This window comes from Sycon ciliatum, chromosome 13 (assembly GCF_964019385.1).
Source record: "Sycon ciliatum chromosome 13, ocSycCili1.1, whole genome shotgun sequence".
Classification (NCBI taxonomy): domain Eukaryota; kingdom Metazoa; phylum Porifera; class Calcarea; order Leucosolenida; family Sycettidae; genus Sycon; species Sycon ciliatum.
In genome coordinates this window covers 5,978,806-5,989,836 of record NC_088655.1, presented here as the reverse complement: position 1 = coordinate 5,989,836, position 11,031 = coordinate 5,978,806, and the positions used below count along the sequence as shown (strand labels likewise).

General features: G+C 49.8%; 1 protein-coding gene across 1 annotated transcript in view; it reads right to left on the bottom strand.

The window, feature by feature from the left end:
* Positions 1-10,124, bottom strand: part of LOC135830138 (uncharacterized) — a 17,134-nt gene extending 7,010 nt beyond the window's left edge. Inside the window, exons 1-4 of the mRNA XM_065342532.1 lie at positions 10,051-10,124; positions 9,670-9,718; positions 5,737-5,813; positions 1,731-2,054 (exon numbers count right to left, since the gene is read on the bottom strand). Of these exons, the coding sequence (XP_065198604.1) occupies positions 1,735-2,054; positions 5,737-5,806 (390 nt within the window). The 5' untranslated portion in view covers positions 5,807-5,813; positions 9,670-9,718; positions 10,051-10,124 and the 3' untranslated portion in view covers positions 1,731-1,734. The remainder of the gene's footprint in view (positions 1-1,730; positions 2,055-5,736; positions 5,814-9,669; positions 9,719-10,050) is intronic.
* Positions 10,125-11,031: the final 907 nt, after the last annotated feature.

The window sequence follows — 11,031 nt, the reverse complement described above, 5'->3', positions numbered from 1 at the left end:
TATGTGGTATAGATGCTGTAACGGTTTTTGCCTAGGTACGCCGCGTCTATAGTTTTGAAATGAACTGTAAACACACTTGTGTGCATACCTTGGCATACCGTCTGGTTAAAATTGGCGCTTATCTTCGAACTGATAATAAGTTGATTTTTTGGTGTTCTGCCTGTGTTATATGACATGGAACCACCGATTCACCATCCTAACATAGCCATTGAGCATTGCTTCCGACGACATGGCAGCACAAACCATCACAGAAGTTGCGATCGGTTCGTTTGAGTCTTTTTGACTGGAGCTGCCGCCAAGGAACACTTCCGTCTGCGGAAGAAAACGCTGCAACCTCCACTCCAGTGCGTAAAATAGGTCGGGATGTTCGCATTTCAGAGCGAAGGAGAATATTGTAAAATAAATTGTTCTGCCTACTTCCAGCTGTCTGGTGGCGAGAATGGTTTACCGCGGGGAGTTATAGAAAAGCTGGAAATGTGCTCCGCGACCTTGAATATCTGTGCTCGCACAGTACAGCGCCCAGTGAAGAGTTATCACCAGCAAGTCGCTGACGAAGAAACTGCAGCTCATGTCGACATCTCCATAACGTGAGACCAATCCGGCGGACATACTTTGAAGCTCACAGAGGACCGGGCAAAGGAGCTAATCAAAATAAACACTAAGTCCTGAGGGAAACGCTCGTGCAAAGGACATTCAGGAAACCAGCCGAAAAGACTGGTGCAAGTCGTTGTGACTTAGGAAGTGAGGTGCAGTAGATCTACGCATAGGTGTGCAAGCGGAAGCTATCACTGCACTGCATGTACAAGCACCAGCGGCTCGCGTAGGTGCTGATGAGCAGAGTACGACAAGCTTGAGACTCAGAGGCGATTTGAAAAACAGGACACTGATATGGCTTTGCCTTATTGTCTGAAAGAATGGCATTATTGCGACGAATGGGATAACAATGACAGGCAAAACGCGGGCAGTCTCGCTCAGCTTCTGAGCGGCAAGGTGGCAGGCACGCTCTACCTTTGAGCGTAATTCAAGAAGAGGAGAAGTGAAACAAGCAATGAAATGTGCAGCAGCTCGCCGGATCAAACGTTTTGGGCTCTTTCTCTAGCGACGATAGTGGCGAGGAGGATGTCTAACTTGCTTGAATTTCCGGCCGAGTTGCTTACGGGCCATCCGTAAAATATAGATATTAGGGACCTTTCGCATTAGCTACGAAACGAATGCGAAACGAAAGTTTGATTCGGCTCGTAATCGTTTCGTTGAAAACAGATTTCAGGTTTCGCAGGTCGTCATGTTATATGTTATAATTTTTTCAATTCTCCTGTTGTTTTTTCAAGGCATAACCTGGGATTCAAACCCACACAATCGCCCTACATGCATTACCCGATACACTTTGCATTCATACTCATTCTTCCAAGTTGCTTCACGTTATGATCTTGCATTTGATAGCCCTATTTGAATATTGTGGCCAGCTGTTTGTGACAAGCTGTCTTTGATGGTACGGCACGATACGGGACAGATACGGGATAGCACCAGACGGAGGTCCGTCCGCCACAAACACCAAATTAAAGCTGTGTGGACCCTGGCTAGCACCAGACGTTACTGAAGTAACGTCTTCTGCATAGCTACGGGAATAATTGGGTATGGGAGGGCCTTCAAGCAGCCAAACAATTTTCAAGCAGTTGTCATGGCAACCGGCAGTGGTGATGTAATCAGATAGGAGTGTGCTGATCACTGACCTGATTAGACTCGATCACTCTCCGTCAGCAAACTGTTCATCTGCTCAAGCCGTGTTGTGTACTGTCCATAACCCTTGACGATCTTGCACAGCTTGATGTAGCCAACACGTTCCTGTGCCATGATGATATCCAGCAGCTCACAGTTGTGGGCTTCGTTACCATTGTACTTCTCAGTGATCATGAGCCTTTTCATCTGAGGAAAATCCGTAAAGAAGCCATATCCCTGTGCTTTGCTACGTAGGCCAGCAGCACCTAGTGATTGCAGCCAGATGTGGATATCATCAATAAAGGTGGCATGCTTGAATGGGTTCTTCAAGAACGTTTCTGAAAAGCAGAAAAGAACGTGATCATATATTGCTAAGGCCAATGTACAATCTGATCCGGTACTGTTTCTGCCAAAGCAGCAAAGGCAGTATAAAAAACTGCAGACAAATTGCCTGTTACGTCAAATGATCAAATACCCTTAGAAACTCTTCCAGCCTGTCAATTTTATTAAAAAAGCGACAAGGAGATATTGGAATGTGTATCAAATCCTAAAGGTAGGCATAACACACATACCCAACCAGTCATGTGTTCATTATCCACAGAGAAAAATATTCTCTTTTTTCGTATAGAATCCCATGCAAACCGAAGTTCTCTTTGAGACCTGAGCAAGCCCATAGATCAAGTTGTGTTGCAAGATAGTGTGAAGTAGACATTTGCACACAAGTAACTAGCAGTAGCATACAAGGAGCACACATGGTGTATTGAGAACATTCAACTTTAAATAAGCGACGAGGAGATAATAGCTTTCCCTGATGAGTGTGTCATGAAAATTAATTAGGAAATTTTGCATTTTGATTCATCATATTATTCTCTTTTTTTTGTTTCGTAACGTCCGCCTTACTAATACTATTCTTGACTTGTTTTATCGGCTGAACGCGTCCTTATCGACATCAAGTTTTAAAGTTGTGCATTCGCCTCATAATGCATCCTGCCAGAACACTCTGGTTGACTTTGCTATGAATGAAGCCACAGTTTTCACATCTGACATTAACGAGATTGCTTCAAAACTTCTACACCTAGATACCTGCCAATAACGAGATTCCTACACCTAGGTACCTGACAATAACGAGATTTCTGCACCTAGGTACCTGGCGTGGTATTTGCATTCACGGTGCTTGCAATGCTTTTCTTTTCTCCAGCATATTTCAAGACAAGATGATACAGTTTGTTGTACATCACCAGGCATACACAGAATTATGGGATAGGTGTGCAATGAGATTGGTGATCTGTCTACTCATGATTAGTCACAGACTGTTAATCCACACACTTGTGATAAGTCACGCACTTTTGACTCATCCACTCAACATAAGCCAAGCACTTTCGAAGCCCGGACGTTTAAAAAAATAATTTCTGGACAGGCAAGCGCAGCGAGGTAGGCAAGAAAATATTTCTCGGGCAATATTTTTCGGTTGCAAATATGGCATCTGATGAATTTTTTTATCCTTGTTTCTTTTCCTGGCTTCCTCAATCAGGTTTGAATCTCATCAGTGTCCCTGCCCTTCCAGCCTTCATTTCTATGCACATAAATATTGCTTTTCAAACTTTTCCTATGATGTGATTTGCCTGCTTACATGATGCCATACAATCACCATTGGGGACATGCACCTGGTTTTTACCCTCACTGTGCTTCGGCGCGAGGATTTTTTCCGCCTGGTGCGGTCCATGAAAATTAATCTGACCGTCCCACATGCTTCAAGAAGCAGCGCTGTTCTGCATTGTCACCCATCCTTGCAATCCTCGTGCATACTGTCTTCTTTCTATTTAAACGATTCTGTTCTCAGTCATAACGTCTAGACTTCTCTCGTTATCCGGTTCACATCTATCTGCGGTCAACTGTCCTTTAATTAGTGTGCTGTTCCTATTTATGAATATGTCTGTCTGTAAAATAGAGATGTTCCTGGCTGTCCAAGAGAATGCTCAACACCGAGAGTCAGAGCGGGTTCAGACAATAAGAGAACAAAGATAGTATGTTAACTCTGAGTTTCACGCACTAAGCGATCATCAGAAACAGTTACTATTGTCTGTATGTATAGTACTATTGTCTGTATGCCTGTCTATATGTAATATTTATTATTAATAGACTTATGCCTCTCCATATTTACCCTATCATCCCTACAGCTCAACAAACGAGTCACGGTGGTCATAGATGTACATGTACGCAGAACTAACGTAAGTCGTTGTTACTTCACTACCGACTGGCATTGTCTTGAATGAATCGGAGAGCGATGACTGTGTTCTTGACAGAATATTGTTCAAGTTTGTTAGGACAGATCGTGGACACGTACTGGTGCCTGTGGCGCGGGACGCGACGACCTTGGAGAACACGCTCGAGTCAATCACCTTGGAGAACACGCTCGAGCCAATCACCTTGGAGAGCACGCTCGAGCCAATCACCTTGGAGAACACGCTCGAGCCAATCACCTTGGAGAACACGCTCGAGCCAATCACCTTGGAGAACACGCTCGAGCCAATCACCTTGGAGAACACGCTGGAGCCAATCACCTTGGAGAACACGCTCGAGCCGATCACCTTGGAGAGCACGCTCGAGCCAATCACCTTGGAGAACACGCTCGAGCCAATCACCTTGGAGAACACGCTCGAGCCAATCACCTTGGAGAACACGCTCGAGCCGATCACCTTGGAGAGCACGCTCGAGCCAATCACCTTGGAGAACACGCTCGAGCCAATCACCTTGGAGAACACGCTCGAGCCAATCACCTTGGAGAACACGCTCGAGCCAATCACCTTGGAGAACACGCTCGAGCCAATTACCTTGGAGAACATGCTCAAGCCAATCACCTTGGAGAACACGCTCGAGCCAATCACCTTGGAGAACACGCTCGAGCCAATCACCTTGGAGAACATGCTCGAGCCAATCACCGTGGAGAACATGCTCGAGCCAATCACCTTGGAGAACACGCTCGAGCCAATCACCTTGGAGAACACGCTCGAGCCAATCACCTTGGAGAACATGCTCGAGCCAATCACCTTGGAGAACATGCTCAAGCCAATCACCTTGGAGAACACGCTCGAGCCAATCACCTTGGAGAACATGCTCGAGCCAATCACCTTGGAGAACATGCTCGAGCCAATCACCTTGGAGAACACGCTCGAGCCAATCACCTTGGAGAACACGCTCGAGCCAATCACCTTGGAGAACACGCTCGAGCCAATCACCTTGGAGAACACGCTCGAGCCAATCACCTTGGAGAACACGCTCGAGCCAATCGCCTTGGAGAACACGCTTGTGCTTTATGTGAGCCAATCGTCGGCCGTTTCGATGCGAAGATTTGACCAATCTGTGAGCATCATTTTCGGGAGTCGGTTAATAGACAGCAATCTAAGCGATTGTGCCCTCCCATATTTTCTTTTCAGGCAGCGCTCCGGAGCTGTTGTGTGCCCTAGAAAAGTTCTACGCCAACGTCCATAATCAGAACATTTCTGAGTACAAACGAAAATCCTTGCTTGCCACTCGATCCGCAATCCATGGACATGCCGAGCGTACAAAACATTGTTTGCTCGCTGGCTGATGACTTGTCACCACCTGGTCACATGCCGATTTAATTTGTACTCAGAAAAGTCCTGTGTGCGGAAGTTAGCGTAGAAATTGTCTACGGCACTCGCCATCCCGGCGCGCTGACTGAAGAGAAATTAAGCTCAGCACCGAGTACTGCTCTCTTTACAGTACGTATCGAAAAGTTGTGAATATAAGCGGTGAATATCTAGCAATATCCACCACTTATGTAGATGGCCAATTGCATGAGGGTGAGTATGGAATGAAGTATAAGCCAGTGTATGTAGAGCAAGAAGGTATGTATTTTTGTGTGTTTTCGTGTATGTATACAGCATAGAGACAGACTAAGACAACAATGGTAACAGCACACACATTGAAGGGCAGTTGAGTGCAGATAGATGAGAACAGGATAAAGAGAGCAGTCTTATGTTAAAAGGAATAACGCACCTGTTTGTTCAGAGAGCTCCGCTTCATTCTCCTCATACAGGTTTGCAATGCGTTCGTCCGTTGACCACATGCCATGGCTGTAGATACACACACACACACACACACACACACACACACACACACACACACACACACACACACACACACACACACACACACACACACATACACGCACACGCACACACACACACACACGCACACACACACACACCTGGTCCTGGTCCTGGTAAACACTGCCATTATGGTCACGTTTTCCCACTACGGGGCCGACAATATAGAACGACGAGCGGGACCATGTTCGAGAGAGCCATCTCCAGCAGCTATGAATCTGGCTTATCATCGGAAACGATTCCTCTCACGGCTGCCGCTAGAACTGGTCCATCACTCTCCACAACAGAGCCAGCATTCCATGAGCCAACGCTCAGCACACACACACACACACACACACACACACACACACACACACACACACACACACACACACACACAAACACACACACACACACACACACACACAAATACACTCACACACACACACACACACACACACACACACACACACACACATACATGCAAACTCACGAACACATTCAAAACGAACAAACATGGAACAATTCTAACCATTTGATGACATAATTCGATACTTGCACACACACATGTAGATGCCCACATTACTGGCCGCACTCCTGCACACATTCCTGCTCATACTCTTGCCTACGCCCAAACTCCTGCCCACACTCCTGTCTGCACACTTTGCCCATGTTGCCCTTGCCCACACTCCCAGCCCACTCTCCCTGCCCACACTTCTCTGCCCACACTCCCCCACCCACACTCCCCCTGCCCACACTCCCTGCCCACACTCGCTGCCCATACTCCTCTGCCCACACTCCCCTGCCCACACTCCCCTGCCCACACTCCCTGCCCACACTCCCCTGCCCACACTCCCCTGCCCACACTCCCTGCCCACACTCCCCTGCCCACACTCCCCTGCCCACACTCCCCTGCCCACATTCCCTGCACACACTCCCTACCCACACTCCCTTGCCGACACTCCCTTGCCCACACTTCCCTGCCCACACTTCTCTGCCCACACTTCTCTGCCCACACTCCCTTGCCCACACTTCTCTACCCACACTCCCCTGCCCACACTCCCCTGCCCACACTCCCCTGCCCACATTCCCCTGCCCACACTCCCCACCCACACTCCCTTGCCCACACTCCCCTGCCTACACTCCCCTGCCCACACTTCTCTGCCGACACTTCTCTGCCCACACTCCCTTGCCCACACTTCTCTACCCACGCTCCCCTGCCCACACTCCCCTGCCCACACTTCCCTGCCCACACTCCCCTGCCCACACTCCCTGTCCACACTCCCTTGCCCACATTATCCTGCCCACACTCCCCTGCCCACACTCCCCTGCCCACACTCCCTGTCCACACTCCCCTGTCCACACTCCCCTGGCCACACTCCCCTGCCCACACTCCCCTGCCCACACTCCCCTGCCCACACTCCCCTGCCCACACTCCCCTGCCCACACTCCCTGCCCACACTCCCTGCCCACATTCCCCTGCCCACACTCCCCCGCCCACACTCCCCTGCCCACACTCCCTGCCCACACTCCCCTGCCCACATTCCCCTGCCCACACTCCCCTGCCCACACTCCCCTGCCCACACTCCCCCGCCCACACTCCCCTGCCCACACTCCCTGCCCACATTCCCCTGCCCACACTCCCCTGCCCACACTCCCCTGCCCACACTCCCCTGCCCACACTCCCCTGCCCACACTCCCCTGCCCACACTCCCCTGCCCACACTCCCTGCCCACACTCCCTGCCCACACTCCCCTGCCCACACTCCCTGCCCACACTCCCTGCCCACACTCCCCTGCCCACACTCCCCTGCCCACACTCCCCTGCCCACACTCCCCTGCCTACACTCCCCTGCCCACACTCCCCTGCCCACACTCCCCTGCCCACACTCCCCTGCCCACACTTCTCTACCATGGCTCCAGGTTCACGGATATGTGTTTACTGGCTGACATTATGCCATCCGTGGTTAGTGCACACACACAGTCACTGGCCACAGTGTGAGCGGACCTAGCTTCCCCAGGAGACCCCCTTTCAGAAGAACAGTGTACACTCTGCCCACACTCCCCTGCCAACACTTCTCTGCACATTCAGACCCATGCCCACACTCCTAACCACCCTCATACTCCTCCCCTCACTTCTCTGCTGGCATTCTTGATGACACTCCTGGCCTCACTCCTGCCGGCACTCCATCACACACTCCCTCCCGCGCTGCTAAGTCCTGCCCGCCCTTCTTAGTCCTGCCTGCCCTCCTCAGTCCTGCCCGCCCTCCTCAGTCCTGCCCGCCCTCCTCAGTCCTGCCCGCCCTCCTCAGTCCTGCCCGCCCTCCTCAGTCCTGCCCGCCCTCCTCCTCAGTCCTGTCTGCACTACTGCACAACTGCCTACAGTACTGTAGGCAGTTGTGTAGGCAGTACTGCCTACACAACTGCCTACACAACTGCCTTCAGTCCTCAGTGCTGCCTGCACTACTTCCCGAACAACTGCCGACAATTCTAACCACACTACCGCCTACACTACTGCCCACACTACTGCCTACACTACTGCCTACACTACTGCCTACACTACTGCCTACACTACTGCCTACACTACTGCCTACACTACTGCCTACACTACTGCCTACACTACTGCCTACACTACTGCCTACACTACTGCCTACACTACTGCCTACACTACTGCCTACACTACTGCCTACACTACTGCCTACACTACTGCATACACTACTCCCCGAACAACTGCCAACAATTCTACCCACACTTCTGCCTACACTACTGCCTACACAACTGCCTACACTTCTGCCTACACGCCTACACTACTGCCTTCAATTCTGCCCGCAGGTCTCTTCACACACTTTACCTGACACCAGGCTTTAGGCATGCACTCACCACAATTTCCTGCTGAATTGATAATTTTCAAAACATGTCATTAAGCGAGCAGTGTAAGGAAATTATTGCCACCGCCTACTGACCAGTACTTTGGCCGAGTGGTGTGGACTTTCCTGCCAATCGCAAGGTTCTGAGTTCAAGACCAGTGCTGACACCAGTGACGTGTACTCTGCTAACAAATGCTGTGATGCAAGCGTGAACCACTTTACATGCAGTTAATTGCTCTGACAACCACTGTCAACTGGCTACTCACTACACTGTATTCGGAGTGAGGGTAACATAGATGCAGCTAACAAGGTTTGCACCTTGTCAGGCATTGCTTGTGATACTTACTAAGTCACCCTCGCTGTCACGTGCTACATCTGCCACCCTGGTATCTCAGGCATGGTGGTGGCCTTGTAGAAGCGAAACTTCCTAAACTGGTTGTGTTTCGCAACACAATTGCATAGCCAGTTTTGTTGCGCATCTGCAATCTTTACTTTCTTCTGTTTATGTACTTCAAATAGGGAAATGTGTTTTTAAAAGGATCTGGGAACTACACAGCTCAATAAGACCTTTCTGGTTTCTAGGGATGACACCGCCACATCAAAAGACCACATGAAAAGGCTACATGAAAGGCGTCAGATGCCGCTTCTTTACGAATGGAGAGAAAAATTCAGATCCACCAATTTCAGTATATGGGCAAAGGTGAAAACCAACTTTCTGCATCAATGTTGCCCTGTTTTCCACACCTCGTGTTCCCAACTCGATGTGGTGTACAGCACAGTTGAAGCAATCCTCTTCAAGTCAAGACTTGATCATGATACATATACCTGTTATTGCACAATCATGGTCTGAGAACTCACTCACTGGGCCGGCCTGACTCATTATGTTCGAAATGGTGCAGTACATTTCACTGAACGTTCCCTAGGACTGATTCTTCGGTTCTATACTTCATTGTTGAGCAACGCATGCGTAGAACTTACAGTGGTGAAGTGGATAGGAAAATACCACAGCTTCCATGCTCAGCATGGCCTGATACATTCAACAGGAAAGAACAGAAAACTGAATTAAGAAACTATCCATGTCTCTGTGCAGAAATATCCGATTATAGGAATGTGTATCAAATCCTAAAGGTCACCGAACATAACACACATACGCAACCAGTCATGTGTTCATTATCCACAGAGAAAAGTATTCTTTTTTTCGTATAGTATCCCATGCAAACAGAAGTTCTCTTTGAGACCTGAGCAAGCCCATAGATCAAATTGTGTTGCAAGATAGTGTGAAGTAGACATTTGCACACAAGTAAACTAACAGTAGCATACAGGGAGCACACATGGTGTATTGAGCACATTCAACTTTACCAGCATCATCTTGCCGAGCAGCAGTGGACTGACTGGCTTGATCAGAGTGTGACTGGCTGCTCGAAGGAGCGCTCTCTGACTGTAACAGTTTTCCCCTGTTCTCTATAACTTTACACTCCCTCGCACCTCATGCGTCTTACGCCTGTCTATTAGCACCTTCATTGGCGCCATTGCCACATGTATACTATCACATTTGTATATAACTGGTCGAGGCACGCTCAACCAGGCCTCTTACTTTTCAAGTTTGATTAAACCTGTTACACTGGTAGCAGAGGATGGTTACTACTCTGCTTTTGGCAGGTGTTCTGGTCGCTCTGCTTACGCTCCTCGTACTCGTCGTTCGGCTGATAAACGATATCAAGACCGCTCAGCGCGTTAGCCAAGGAAACCGAACGATACATCCGAACTCGGAACCGTGGGAGCCAACACCCCGCCTTACAAAAGAGCCGCCTGTGTTTGGAGGAGATTCCGCTACATTCAAAGAATGGACGTTTGCAATGGACATGGCCCTACGGTCGTTGGCACTCCCAAATGCGGCACAGAGGGTCGACTACGCGGCAGGATTTTTGACTGGAAACGCTCGTCTTTGGTTGATAGCGGCATTGGAAGCTAACCAAGTGTTTTCCGACTGGCCTGCTCTGAAAGCGGCACTTGGCGATGTGTACGGACCACGGCACAACGAGGAAATATCGCGTATGGGACTAATTTCCGCAGCGCAGCGCGGGTCGCTGGACGCATACATTGCTGCTTTCACTCGCCTCAGCCTGCAAGTGCCGGAAATCGACCACCACACCAGAGCGCTGCTGTTCGTCAGGGGTCTAGTTCCGCACATCCAGCGACAGGTCATGCGTGAGCATCCACGTACCCTGGAGCAAGCTGTCATGGCAGCAAACACCGTGGAGCAGTCGTCAGGGCCACCGGCGTCGGGGCCACCAGCCAGTAGAGAGTCGCGTTCCGTGCCCAGCTTCCGTGGTCAGGGCC